This window comes from Nothoprocta perdicaria, unplaced genomic scaffold, assembly GCF_003342845.1.
Source record: "Nothoprocta perdicaria isolate Ctin4 unplaced genomic scaffold, notPer1 scaffold_456, whole genome shotgun sequence".
In the NCBI taxonomy this organism is placed as follows: domain Eukaryota; kingdom Metazoa; phylum Chordata; class Aves; order Tinamiformes; family Tinamidae; genus Nothoprocta; species Nothoprocta perdicaria.
In genome coordinates, this window is record NW_020455706.1 from 186,324 (window position 1) to 200,669 (window position 14,346).

The 14,346-nt window shown below is 46.9% G+C and overlaps 1 protein-coding gene across 1 annotated transcript; it reads left to right on the forward strand.

Annotated features, from left to right (window-relative positions):
- The first annotated feature begins 421 nt into the window (after positions 1-421).
- On the forward strand, positions 422-9,831 carry IL10RB (interleukin 10 receptor subunit beta). The gene is made up of 7 exons (XM_026046700.1): positions 422-476; positions 1,328-1,451; positions 2,567-2,736; positions 3,696-3,862; positions 5,284-5,434; positions 7,069-7,226; positions 9,209-9,831. The coding sequence occupies exons 1-7, from the start codon at positions 428-430 to the stop codon at positions 9,419-9,421; spliced, it is 1,032 nt and encodes a 343-aa protein (XP_025902485.1). The 5' UTR covers positions 422-427; the 3' UTR covers positions 9,422-9,831.
- Positions 9,832-14,346: the final 4,515 nt, after the last annotated feature.

A 14,346-nucleotide genomic window follows, 5' to 3' on the forward strand; every position in this document is an offset into this window, starting at 1 on the left:
GTAAAATCCTTTTGTAAGAGCCAGGCTGCCGTTTTCATACCCCCCTTTACCCGTTTACCCGAAGCACCGCAGCGGCGCCTSGTCCTTTCCCGTTGTGGGCCCTCCACGCCTTCGAAAGGCTCCACGCTGCCCTTCCAGCAGGAGCGCGGCCACGGAAATAAAAACGGGAGGAGACGCAAACCCCAAGGAAAAGCGTTCTTTGTTTGTTTGTTTGTTTGTTTTCCCCAGCGCCGCGGGGCGGGCGCCAGGAGCAGGGGCGGCCCCGGGCCCCAGGGCCGTCTCCGTCCCCGGGGCCGCCGCCTCCGTCCCCGCCTCGCGGGGCGGCCCCGGGGCGGGCGGAAGGGCGGGAAGGGGAGGGAAGGGAAAGACGCGGGGCGGCCCGGCCATGGCGCGGCCGCGGCGGCAGCGCCCGCGCTGAGGGGCCGCCATGGGCGCCGGGCTGCGCGGCGCCCTCTGCGCCTGCCTCCTGCTGGGCGGTGAGTGCCGGGAGCGCCCGGGAGCGGGGAGCCCTCGGGAGCGGGGCAGCGCCCGGGAGCGGGGAGCCCTCGGGAGCGGGGCAGCGCCCGGGAGCGGGGAGCCCTCGGGAGCGGGGAGCCTTCGGGAGCGGGCAGCGCCCGGGAGCGGGGAGGCGGGAAGGGGGCGCCCCAGGGGCGGCCGCGCAGAGCGGCCGGGCCCGCAGGGAGCTGCCGCGGCTCCATCCCGCGCCGCCGCTTCCCGAGGACTTGCTCCCCCAGGGGCGATGCGGGAGCTCCGTCCTTGAACGCCCCGGGCCCGAAACGCGCTTTTTTTCCACATCTCGGTGCCAAGCCGTGCGCTTTTTTAATGGTATTTATCACCAAGCTTGTGTCAGTCCTGCGCCCCGGCCCCTGCAGGACCCTCGGCTCGAGCAGCCAGCCGCCTCGGCTCGGCGGGGCCACGAGCGGCCAAAACGGCGAAAACGGCCAAAACGCCGTTGGGACCGACCGGTTGCGGAGGCTGAGGCCGTGCCAGGGCGTTCGTGATGAAGGGCGATACCGTAAGGAGGATAAGGAGGATCCTTACGGGAAGTGACTGGGGTTAGCTCATCTTCTTTTTTTTTTTTTTTTTTTTTTTTTTTTTCCCTCGTTGCTTAAGCTCAGGTTGAGTGGTAGGTGTTGAGGGCTCAAAAGTTAATTGTAGGGTGGAATCTAGCCCATATTAAATTCCGTTTAAAAAAGAGAAGAAAAGGCTGGGGGAGGTTAGAGGGAGATGCAGGAAGCGAAAGGCGGCGTTTTTGTCTTTTGGCCTCGTGGGAAGTCGCTGGAGGAATAGATACTGAAACGCCTGTGCTTCTTGATTGCTTCCGTAGCCTTTGGAATAGTGCCCAAGCCCCGAAATGCAGGAGTCGTCTCCGTTAACCTGCACAGCGTTTTGCGGTGGGATCCCCCCGTGTTTCCCCAAGGAAACGTAACGTACACGGTGCAATTCAAGAGGTAAGTCTGGAGGAGCTGCACTTTATTTTTTTTTTTCCTTTAGAGTTATGTATTTATTCATAAACTCTCAGAAATGCACATTTACCGCTGCGTGTGTTTGTGGTGCGTTCCCTCCTCTGCAAGGAGATGAGGAGCTGCCTCGTTCTCCCGGCCTTTGGAAGGCTTCCCTTGGGAGGCGGGCAGCGGCGCAGGGGCACGTGCTGCACGCGGGGCTGCCTCGCAGGCGCCGTCGTGCCGGTGGAGCCCGTGCCGGTGCTGACACTGCCGCTCTCTGTGCGGTGTCCTCCGGCTCTGCACCTGAGCACCCCTTCACTTCAGACACATTTCCCGAGGTCTCCTTTTATCAGGCCTCGGCGCTGGTTTGGTTGTGAATCCAAGGTCTCATGCGTTGAATCCAAGGTCTCACAGCCCTGCAGAAAGGCTGAATTCTTTGGGATGATTAAAAGGAGGGTCAGGAAGCAAAGCTGAGGAGATAGCACCCACAGGTAGTGACTGTGGAGGGGATATTTCCAAATGCATTCCAGCTGGGATGCGTGTGAACCACTGCAGTTGAAAGCAGGGTTGCGTTTTTTGGAGTGATGGTGGCACTAACCTACTGAGCAGCGTGTTCCTTGGTAGGCGTTTGGTGCAAGACAAAAAGCAGTGTCTGTCTGGTCACACATGGTTCCTAGGCAGCCTTCAAATGTATAAGGAAAGACTAGGGACAGTTTGGAAAAAAGTTGGAATTAGACAGCAAAGCCAAGCAGAGAAGGGCTCTCTCATATTTATTGCCGTGTCTAATTATCTCCTCTTTTGTAATCGCTGTCAAAAAAAAAAGCATGTATTTTCTGAACCATAATCTTAATGACTAACTTCACAAAATAATATACTTAAAAATAAAATAATATACTTAGGTGTAAAATGCATAATTTGCATATACTATAGAAATATGCATTTGTACTAATAATGTTTCGTATATGTTTGATCTAATCTTTCGTGTTCGTAAGGCCTATCTGATTGTACTAACAAACAGATTTGCCACTTTTCCAGTTAACTGAGAGGAAAGATATTTCAAGTTTTGCAGTTTACSCATCAGATAATTTTTTGTTTCTCCCTCTCCCCACTCTTCCATACAGCATCCTTCTTCCTAAAGCCACATTTGAAAACATGAGCACAAACCTGGGAGTCCCAGAGTGTGATGTCTCTTCTCTGTCTCTGTATGGGGACTATATTTTACGCGTCAGAGCGGAGTCGGAAAATGAGCAGTCAGACTGGGTGACGGTCAGATTTAAGCCGATGGTTGACAGTAAGTATTTCTCTAGTCTTCCATTAAAATAGTGCCTGCTATTAATGCACCTTCGCAATACAGCCCCATACAGGAAGCTGAAACATGCACCAAATTTACAAACAAATTTACTTGCAAATTTGCTTACATTGAGCTACAAAATTTTAGTTGGGATGCTTTTCTTTTCAGGCTGTAGATGTAGCTACTGTACTAATTTTCTTAAATTTAAAGCCACGTCTTTCTGGAAGAAGGCAAGATTGCCTGTGTTGTGAGCTCTTCCTTTTTTAAACACTTCYTAGTGCGGCTCTAGCAAGGCAGAACCTTATTAGAGGCTTAGAGCAACTAAGGCAGAGTTGCTCAGTTGGAATAAGCGGAGACTTTAATGGAGAGTTCATTGCAGATGCAGCTTAGGTGGTAACCCAGCTTCTCATGCAATAATTCAGGTAGTGGCCCCAAAGCACAGGTAAGATGCTCCTTTTCCATAGTATGAAAACCTTATATGCAGTGCAGGGACCTCACTCGGTACGACTGGTAAGACTTGCAGAAACAATTCGGGTGTTTCAGTTTTTCAAAGCAATCCAAATGAAAGAAGCATTGGGAGAGGCTTCACCAGAGGGTTTCCCCAGAAAAGCCTGGTGTTGCAGCAGCTCWGCCCAGGAGGGGAAGTGAGCAGTAGCAGCCTATGCAAATGGGCCTGCTTCCTCTGGGAGGGACAGCAGCTGGCMAAGGAGAAGTGGGTAAACTTCATGTATGTGAAATGTAGTCTGCAAAGATAGCTGTTGACCATAAAAAAATAAATGCCTTTGACCAGTTGTGTAAGGAAAGGGTTTACTTATCCTTTACCGATGAGAGGAAATCCCTTTCTTCCAAGTGCATAAAATATTTTGAAGCTTCAAACAGGAAGTGTTGCATTAAAATCTCAAATTGACAGCTRTATGAGTTTGAGTTCTGTTGTTCTTCTCCACTGTTCTCATATATAGCAGTCATTGGACCACCTGACGTAAAGGTGAAGTCAAAATCCGGGTCTTTGCAAATGGATTTCRTAGGCCCTATTGCTGAAAATGAACCTAACAAGTGGTCTTTACGGCAATATTATGGCTCGTGGAATTACCGAATACTATACTGGAAGAAAGGCAGCAAAAAGGAGGTAACTTCTGCTCACTTGATGCTCTAACTACGCTCACAAGACATGACTTTGGTACATGTGCCCTGCTTGGTAAAATGGGGTGCTGATGAGTCTCTGAAAGCCAACAATAGTAAAATATGTATTGCTATAAATCATAATGAAATAAAGTCATTACAGCTGGTATTCAGAGGAGGATGTCAGGTGGTCGTGTGGTTAATCAGCAGCCTGGATGTAATCTTTCCATAGTCAAAAATCACTGCTGTGCTATAAGAGCTTACTGTCTCTGTTCAGCAGTGCATTTATTTGGCAGAAGTGCACATCTCTGTACTTCACACCCAGATGCAAGGGTAAGCCTGGGGRTTGTCACATTTGCAGTGTCTAAGAGCGTGGCAAAAGGCCAACCTAAATCCCAGCTTCAGATCATTTAGGCATTTGTGCTGCAGCAGCCTTTGTGAAACTCTTGGCTCTGAATACTACCACGATCGGTGCTTAGATTACCTGTGGTGGCCTCCTGCCAGCTTTACACCTGATGGAAGATGAAGAGGTGAAATTTGCTTTCTCCCTTTTCCCCTGGCAGATCTGCTGCTCARCTCAGCAGGCTTCTCCCTGTTGAATGTATGGAGAAAGATCATCAATAATGTATTAATTTTAGGATCATAAGGTCTATTACATGGAGAGAGAGAGAAAAAAAAAAAAGGCATTTCAGCTGTAGATACCAATCACAGTATAATTAGTGCTTTGTACATCAGTAAAATTTTCATACAGCAGGGCTTTAGTGCGTATTATTAATGCATATGTACTCATTACCTTACAAAAGTCYTTGACATTCCACTCCAGTAGATAAAGGGTCTTTATTTCTCACTTAGAAAAAAAAGAAATATTTCAAAAGGGCCAGGAAACAGAACCTCTGCAGGCTGTCTTTTAAAGCAGGTGACTGAGCAAAGCATTGCCACGTGGCTGCTGCAGAGCAGCTTTGCCTCGGAGAAGGAGCCCATGCAAGCACAGGCTGCCCCTCGGCAGCAAACTGTGTTTGCTCCCAGGCTGGATCCTCCCTCCTGCATGCCCTGCCTCAGCTTAAATCCCTTTGCCTGTGGCAGCAGCCTTTCCTCGTCTCCCCTGGCTGGATAGCTGCTCCTGCCTGCAAGCCCGTCTCATTGATGCTGTCTCTGTAGTGCTCTTTGGCCTGGGGCTTCATTAAGGCACCCAGGCGGATACCCCATCCAGTTAGTGGTGTGAAGGCTCTCACGTGGTAGCTGGAGGAGAAATTAATGCATTGTTAGCAATCGTTTTTCATACACAGAGTATTTCGTTCTGCCTTTAAAAGCCTTACSCGGCTGTAGCTGCTGAGGTTGGTACTGCTGGATGGAATATTAATTATTGAGCTGGTCAATTCTCTGGACTCAGGATTTTCAGGTTCTTTGTGTGTCCTTCCACGTTGCCAGGTAATTCACCTAGATACTAAGCATAACTCTGAAATGTTATCTCACCTGGAGCCATGGACGGAATATTGCATCCAAGTGCAAGCAGTTATTCCCGARTGGAACAAGACTGGGGAGCTGAGCCAAGAGCTTTGTGACCAGACAACCCACAACGGCAAGTAATGCGGGAGCAGTGCTGCAAGCTCTGCAGGGAAGGAGGAAGCAGGGATTTCAAAGGAATGGCAGTGTGATGTGCAAACCTGCAGCGGAAAGTTGCATTTCTCACTGTGCTGTTGCTTGGTGAGCTGTGCACGCACAGATCATCATGCACAGACCCTTAAACAGGGGAGTTTTTGGAAGCTGAGTGAAAGCTACAGGCAGTGCAGCACCTGTTGCATGATAGTCTGTTCATGGCAGAAGCCTCTGAATTCTTCTTATTCTCTAAGCAGGAGTTACACAGAGCCTAGGCTTTCTGCTGATTCYTCTCTCCAGGTCTGAATTTCCTTTCCCATAAGCTGGATCCACTGTCACAGCCTTTGTGCCATCCGTTTATCACCGAGAGGAGTTGGGCCCTGTGTTGCCACCTGCTTCATTTTGGGGGATGCTGCCRTCGTGTCTCCTGGGGCTGTGGGATACAGCAATAGCCAGGACCATGGCCAGACCCTGTCATCTTAGCAGGGAGCTTTATATCCCTGTTGAAGAGAAAGGATGAAGCCCTGGCTGCTTTTTCACGTGCATTGTAGCTTGTACCCTCAGACTACTTGTGTCGCTGCCTTGGAGTTCATACAAGTTATCATGGARGGGAAGGCATCACTGGGGAGCCTGCGGAAGATGGAGGGCTAAACTTTTCCATGGATATTTTTCCCCGTGCACTGTTCCTACACATATATTATCTGCAGCTAGAGCAATTGAATTGCAGGGAGAGTTGGTGGTGCTGTTTCTTGTCAATTTGTGTCTAGGCCACTGCTTAGCAACTCTGAGCCATTTAATACATTTATACAGTGAAGTATATACAGATGTATTGGTACATCCGTATTCTCATTACCTATTGAGAAATCCTCATGCATGACAAGAATTTTTAAAAGGCTCAGGAGTTTAGGAGTTCCCACATTTTTGTTCTCTGCTGTCTTCGCTTTCTTGCCATTTTTTGCGTTTTTATTTTTGCTTTTTTTTTTTTTTTAAAGAGAAAAAGGAAGCCTATACTGCCAGTAGTGCTAGCTCTTAGTTTCTTTAATCATATGTCTCATATTGCAAGTAGAGTCACTGGTTACTGTATGTGTTACTGCAGATGTCTGAACACGATGGTTACCAGGGTAGGGACAGCACAAAAGGCAACGGGCACAGGCTGAAACTTGTGAAATTCCACTTTCAATACCAAAAAACCTTTTTTTTYCCCCTTTCTTTCTACTGTGAGAGTGGCCAAGCCCTGGGAGAGGTTGCCCAGAGAGGCCCTGCACTCTCCTTCCTTGCAGGTACTCGGAGCTCAACTGGGCACCGTCCCGGGCAGCCCCTTGTAGGTGACCCTGCTTGAGCAGCAAAGTGGGACCCAGTGATCCCCAGAGGTGCCTGCCAGCCAAACCGAAACAGATAACAGAGACATAGACTCTGTGACTCTGTTGTTTTGTTTTGCTTTGTTTTGTTTTACTGTGTGTATGTGAGAGTTTAGAGACAAAATGACTTCTATTTGCAGTTACATCCTTGTAAGGTTAATAAAGCTTTTTTAGTTCCTTAGGAAGTATGATGTTTTGAAAACAGCATGTTCAGAAAGTAATAAACAGCCGATTTAATATTTTTTTTCTGTTCTTGCAGGTGTAACCCCTACGTGGGTAATTGTCACTGTTCTTTTGGGATCCATGTTGGCTGCTGTAATATTTGTTCCTGTTTGCTTCTTTTTCTTTTTGTTTCTGTATCGACTGACCAAACATGTGTTCTGCCCGTCATATTATTTCCCACAGCACTTGAAAGAGGTTGGTTTGTTTGTGTTCTCCCTAACATAGTTCAAATCAGCTTTTGTGACAGAACTGCCTGCCTCCCAAGGGCTCTCTGTGCCAAAACTTCTACAGCTGCTTTCGTGGCACGTGTATGGAGCACTGCTTGCTACTGATAGGCAAGGCAGAGGAACCATTCTGTTATCTGTTCGTATAGTAAATATTGTGTGATAAAAATTGCTCTTTTGCTGAGCAATTTGGACTAAACAGTCATTCAAGCAAGGAGAAATTATAATCTCGTGAGCTTTGGTGTAAAAGGCTGAGAGAGCAAGGTACTTTTCAGYGTGAGGAGGGTACTGGAATTTAGTTCATTTAATGGCTAATTTCTGGCATTACAAGGTCATAAACTTTGAATGAATGTTACCTCATTTTACATCCATTTCTACATCCAGTTCTGTGGAACTACACAGACAGAAGGGAAGAACTGAAAATCAGACTTCCTTTTTTAAGCATACTGATATACAATAAACTCTAAAACACTCTTTCTGAATTCCTAGGCACAGAGCACTCCGAAATATTATAAAGCTGAATAATTCAAAAATTGGCATAGAGTTTATCCCTGGAACAATTGCATAATTTTCAGTATGAACCTTTTTATGGCTTGGAAATGGGACTTTTTTGGGTTTGTTTGTTTTTTTTTTTCAAAGTGGAGGAAGAGCAGGTGTTAACATGCAGTTCCTCTTTCTAGCTAGCAAACAACTGAGGTCTGTCTCCACTCTGTCCTCTTAGGCTTCACATTGCACACTCCTCCCCTGAAACAAAGTTCTTGAGTTTAGCAGGTGCCCAAATCTTGTGCTTTAAGTTGAGCCCACGCAGCAGTAGTTTGCTGGAGCTGGAGCTCAGCTGTTGAGAAGCCAAAATGGTATGGTTAATACAGGATCAGGTAGAACTTCATCTTACTCCAGGTTTCTCTCAAGAAAACTGCTGCTGGGTGGAATTGGTTAATGAGAACTGGCTATGACTAATAAAGGTCAGTCCTGCTTAACTAAGSTGACACAATCAAAGGCAGTAGTTTCACTACGATTGAGATTGCTGGTTACTGATAGAGCATTTCAAATCACAGTTTAATAGACCAAGTCAAGAAATAACACTATATTTTTTTTAAAATTACAGTGAACAGAACTGTTGGTAGAGCAGWTTACTTTTGTATGTGCAATGTATTAAACCGAAAGGGGCAGGTCATAGGAAGAAAATCCATTTGCCTCGTCCATCATCCGCCAAATGAAACGGACTCCCATGGGAGCTGCCCAAATGAGTGGCTGCGCTGCTCTTGCTGGGCTGAGTGGGTGTGTTGCTCTTGTGTTGGCGTTCAAAGTACGGTCACGACGCCCTGTGAGGGCCATGGAGATTCTTGAGCCTGGTTCTGGCTAGGAGAAAAAGGAGTGGGAGGAAGCGGTGAGATCTCAGTAGCAAAATTAGGACAGCTTTCTCGGCGAATTACATAGCTCTGCACAACTCCCTCTCCTTTACTTGCATTAACTGTCGTGGTTTATGTTGACATTTAAAGCTACTTGATGTCTAAGCTAGCAACTGTTTCTGAGAAGGCAGGAGCAATTCACATCTCTTGGAGCTGCTCTGCAAACCTCTCAGTGGACTCTGCCTTCACCTATAGTCAGTTTACCATTTTTAGTCTTAATTTCCAAGTAAAACCTAAATACTTTGTTTTAAAAAAATAGCATTTATATTCCAAAGAGAATACAGGATACAGTCCCCCAGGATACAGTCTTAGAATATCTACAGATACTCCAGGATAGTGTCTTATGAATACATGGACTTATGAGTTGATTCCAAGCCTTGCATGACATGTTGGAGTGAACAGAAAAAAATTACATTGTCAAAAATTTCCAAGGATTGGGAAAGCCAAACAAGGGGTAGAAAGCATTAGAAAACATATGTCTAAGCAGCTATGGCAGCAGGTAGGACTGGTGCGGCCTAATCCTCATTTCCTCTTTTCTCCACAGTTTCTGAGCAAGCCTGCCAACGGTTCCCAGTTGTTTTCTGCAGTGCCCCAAGAAGAGCATCTTCTCTGTGACACATTGACAGTTGTTTCTGAAGAATCCAAAAGCCAAAGCGAGCGGGTTGCGGATGAGGCCAGCGATACAACGGGGCAGCAGGAGGACTCTGAGCAAGAACCACCTGATTTAAAAGTAGTCCCAGCTTCGGAAGGGGACTAAATGCCCCCCTCGTGCCTCGTTCAGACCAAAGGAAAAGCAAATACGTTTATCTCCTACCTCCTGCATRCCTAACAGTAAAAATTCACACAGAGGAAGGTTTTGTAGCTAAGACTTTTCATAGAATCGTACTTTTTTCTTAACTACAAGAAAGGTCTGTTTCTTTTTTCTAAACGAGGAATTAAATGATRGGTAATTTTCTGCTGCTGCCATTCGTAGTGGCACAGTCTTAAGTTATAGCAATACCTACCACTCCATTTACTTTTTAAATATCATAATATATGACTAGTTAATTTAATTTTGATGCACTATTTATTGCGAAAGCTAATCAAAATGCTCTACTGTATAAGATTTGTAAATGAAGATCATATTTTGCAAGAAAATAGCTTATATTTTTTTAATGTGAAATTGCATGTATTTCTTAAGATGGCTCTATTGGCATAATCTCTCTATTGGATTTTTACGTGGTGCTAAATTCTGAAGTTATTCAGAACAAGTTGCATACCACCWTAATAAAGCAAATACAAATGCTCAGTGTTTTGCATTCAAAGGTGTTTCTGTGCTTCATCACCGAGGATAATAAGCAGTGTGCACTGACAGACAGCCCTCTGCTTGCCAGTGCAGCTCCCAGACCCCAGAGCATCTCTGCTGCTGTTTCCATGACTAATTGAATCTTGCCRAATCCACAGAAATCTGTGGAAACATCGGCAGCTAAAGCAGGAGTTAAAAGGTAGGATCATTGCATTTATCTAGTGATGAAGAGTYTCAGTTCCAGAGAAGTGGGCAACRGCAGCGGTGCCTCATGCTACGTTATGCACACCTGCATAGTGCTGCTTATTCGTATCAGGGTTATGTCAGTAAATGATTAAATTCTGTCACCAGAAGTGACTCGCTACAGGGGAAAATAKGTGTAAAACAACTGCATTACAAAATACATAATCAGAGATTTAAGGGTTTTTTAGTTATAAATAGACATCTTTTTGAGAAGTATTACAGGAAGAAAACATGAGGAAAATAGGCACTGAACTATATGTAATATTCAAAGAAAAATTTAGTACCCCTCTCCCCTGCAAAAATTGACCTCTCAGCATGTTCCCTATCCCTTCTTCCATGTTAGCAGCCTCTTCTCTATACTCTTCTTTTTTTTTTTTTCTTTTTAATTTTGACCAGAGGAGAGACAAAAACCACCTAGCACAGCTACAATGGTCAATGTGGGTGCTTGTTGGCTGGTCAGCTGCCATCAGGTAAAAATGAAGAGGGCCGAGACTTTCCTGTCTCTTTTCTTCATTCTTAATAGAGCTGCTTTTGTCTGCTTGGCCTCTGCTTGGCCTGTAATTTCCGTGGAAGAGCAGGATTTTATTCTCTATCAAACATGGCTGGAACTGGTCAATAAATTCCAAGGTTGTGATAAGACACAGATAAGGCAGTCCCKTGTGTTGTGCCGCTTCCTTACAGGTTCATTAGTAAGCCAAACTGAAAGAGAAGAGAGGAGCGGAGAAGGAAAAGATAAAAATAGGAGTATATTAGTGGTTATTAGGACTGGGGGATACAGTCAGGGGCAAGAGGAATGGATAAATCTCTGGYATTTTAAGACGCTGCCTTCCCCACGTGAAAGTAGGAAGTGGTTCCCCTCGTGTCTTTGCCRACGCTGGTGGTTGCAGTATCACGTGGGTGAAAGGGACAGACTTGCTGAGCGTATTCCTTCCTCTTTCACAGTCCTCAGACACAGGGAAAGAAAGGATTTGTCCTCATAGCTTTGCTTTAGCTTTGCTTTAATGGGGACATACCCTCTCCAAAAAGAGCAGCTACTTGAAGTCAACGTGAGACCATCTTTAACTTACTGGCACCTTCACCATCAAAAAAGAAATTACCTGGTGAACTCCAAAATTGAAATTATGATAGTCCACTGCTAGCATGAACTAGGAATGAAATCTTCTTCTGAACAGGTCACCAGAGTTTCCAAAAAGTCCATAAGCTCACATAATCCTCGCAACTGTTTAGCCATAATCTTGGCGTGCTCCAGCCGCCTGAGCACGATGAACTGACACCACATCTGTCACTACTGCTGTCCTAGCAGAGGACACCGGGGACGTAACTGCGGGCGGTTGTACGCCGTGTAGAACAGAAACGAGGGCTCGGGGCAGAGTAACTTATTGAGTAAGGGCAATTCCTGGCTGCGGGGAGGGCAGCGAGGCGCTCCGTGAGAGGCTGACCGCGTTATCTGGGGCCTGGCGCCCCGGTGCAGTGGGGCGGCTGCTGAGGCCGCTCGCTGGGCCGCTCTGCACGTGCCCCTCGCATGGCACCTTCACCCCCCGTGCAAAGGAAGGGACCCGGAATCAGGATTTGCCCTTGGGCTGGACTGTGATGAACGCTGCGCTGCTGATGGTTAGATCACACGGACGTGTGAGCGTGTATATGTATCATCACACGTCTCCGAAGCGAGGCCGAGGGCGTGCAGGTGCTGCGGGGACGGGGTATGGGAGCCCCCAGGCAAAGAGGCAGCCGTGGTGGGGAAGCAGGGAGGGCTAAGGCCTCACGCTGCTGCATATGGTCCCCGTGGTTCCTGTCAACACGGTCGTTCGATGCAGAGTGAGAAGAATAGGGAGAGCTGTGTATTTTTAATGTCTGTTAAAGGGTGAATTCAGCTTGCTCAGGCACGCAAGCTACTTCTTGGATGACTAGAATGTGGTTTGTGAGTAGAAAGACTAATAGACTGACTTCCAGAGCTCCTGCATGGAGCRATCCCTGGAGATGTTGTTTTGCAGTAAATGTGATGGGTTTTAGTCTCCAGCATGATCCACGATGTCACAGGGAACCCGCCAGGARCAAGCTGTGTTCTACCTGTAGGCACAAGAACATTTTGTAAAATTTCAGATTTACAACACAAAGAGCAAACACAAAGTCCTGCAATGAAGATATGAAGGATTCACAGCAATATGAAATTACAATTATGCGGGGGGGAAAAAAGAAAAAAAAAAAAAAAAGAGCATTGCACTAATGAGTAATCACATTAGCAGAGTGAAAACTCTTACCTACGTTTAGAAACTAAGTTTCAACGAGGATGCCAGGAAATGTGCAGACAGGAGACATTCACGGGAAGCCAATTCCAGCGTGCAAGGAACACTGACTCACAGGAGACCTGCTCTGTTTTATCACGTGGCCAGCGTGAAGTTGTCCCCATCCACACAAGGATATTACCAACACCAGATACACCCACCCACACCAGACCAACAAGCGCAACAGCTAGGAGTGCGTCGCTACCTTCTTCCCTACAAAGGCAGCCCAGCTGTGGCCAGGCTCATGTGCTGACCCTCACCCAGGAAAAACCCTGGCTCGTCTGCTTTTTACCACACTGACTCAGCCAAGCTAGCTTTGTACTCAGGCTCCACTAAGCAGCTCTTCCTGGGGATATCTTGGATATATATATTTTTTTTCTTTTTTTCCCAAGTGTTTTGCCTGCTGAACAACTTCCAGTCAGATGACAGGGCTACGTGACAGGAGGTGATAGGGTCAGAAACTCTCATTCTGGCCTCATGAAGCCAGTCCCTGGGGCTCCCCTGTTTCAGGCCCTGCAGAAGGCACTGCCTGGGATCCTTCTCCTCTCTTCCCTTGCTGACTGTGGAGGAAACCAGGTGATTTGGTGATCTTTGCTCTGCAGCAAAGTTAGTCTGTACTGATACCTCTCGCACCACGTGGGCTCCTTTCTCTGTGAGGAAGTTAGGGCTGTGACTGGCACTGAGGCCAGGCCTGGCCACAGGCAGGTTGTAAGCAGCCCTTTAACAAGAGATWTGGTGAAAGATTTCCCGGGGTTATGTTCCTCATTTTTGTTCTGAAGCAGCTTGGGAAGCATTACCATTACTTAGCAAAATGCAGTTATCCAGGAGTCATCAGTTATTGCAGGAGCGGTTAAAGGGCATCTGGGCAAGGCCATGCTTCGTTCCTTGCTGCTGCACTGCCATGAAAAGAAAAAAAGAAAGTAAAATCAGCTAATTTCATTTGTAAAAAGCACTGTGAATAATCAGAAGGCTCAGCTTACTGTCTGCATGCAATGTACGGGAAGCTGCTCCTACTACAGAGTCCTCTCTTGTTTCTTCCTCACAAATTGGATTTCCTTCAGTAACTCCTGCCTGCTTTCAAGCAATTACTGTAAAAGAGCGAAGGCTCGGAACGATAATGGTATCTAAAAGATGAATGAGATACCACCAGGGAAGCACCACAGGGGAGATSTGGCTCCAGCTGCATTAGTCTGAGATCACTAAGGCGAGCCTTTCACCCTGGAGAAAGCACGAGGCCAAAGAAGCTGCTTCCAGACTCCCTGCTCCTCCATTTCCCATTGCCTTTGCCATCACAGAGCTCATCAGCTGCCGCTCGTCTCTGTCCCTTCTTTCAGCGCCCGCTGTTTAGATCACACCTTTAAAAAGCAGAYCGCAAAATGCCAGAGAAAGACGGAGACTTTCAGCCCTGCGAGCCCCGGGTACCATCCTGGTCCCAGTGAAACCCATGGCAGTTTTGCCAGGCAGGTACCAGATTTTCRGGCTGTTTTTCCTTTACCAGATGCCGTGAGCAACGTGGCTCCCCACGGCATGGAAGTCACAGCTGGAAGTTTGTGCATCGCCAGGCACCACAGCCAGGCCCAGGACACTGGGAAACAGCCCCAAAATGAGCACAACTCCTTTGTCATAAGGCCAGCTGGGCCTTACCAAGTTGTAATAAAAGCCACTGAGCAGCTGGTGACACAGAAGCATGAGGTAGCGTGACAGGGAACACTGGAATATTTTGGAAAAGTTATGTAGCCAGCCCTGCTCCAAAATCCCCTCCTTCCATGCAAGAGCAACGAGCACAGGAGCAAACTGCTTGTAACATGCTGTTAGAAGGATCTGTTCACACGGACAAAAGTTTCCTCTGTCATAACATTTTTATGGAAAATC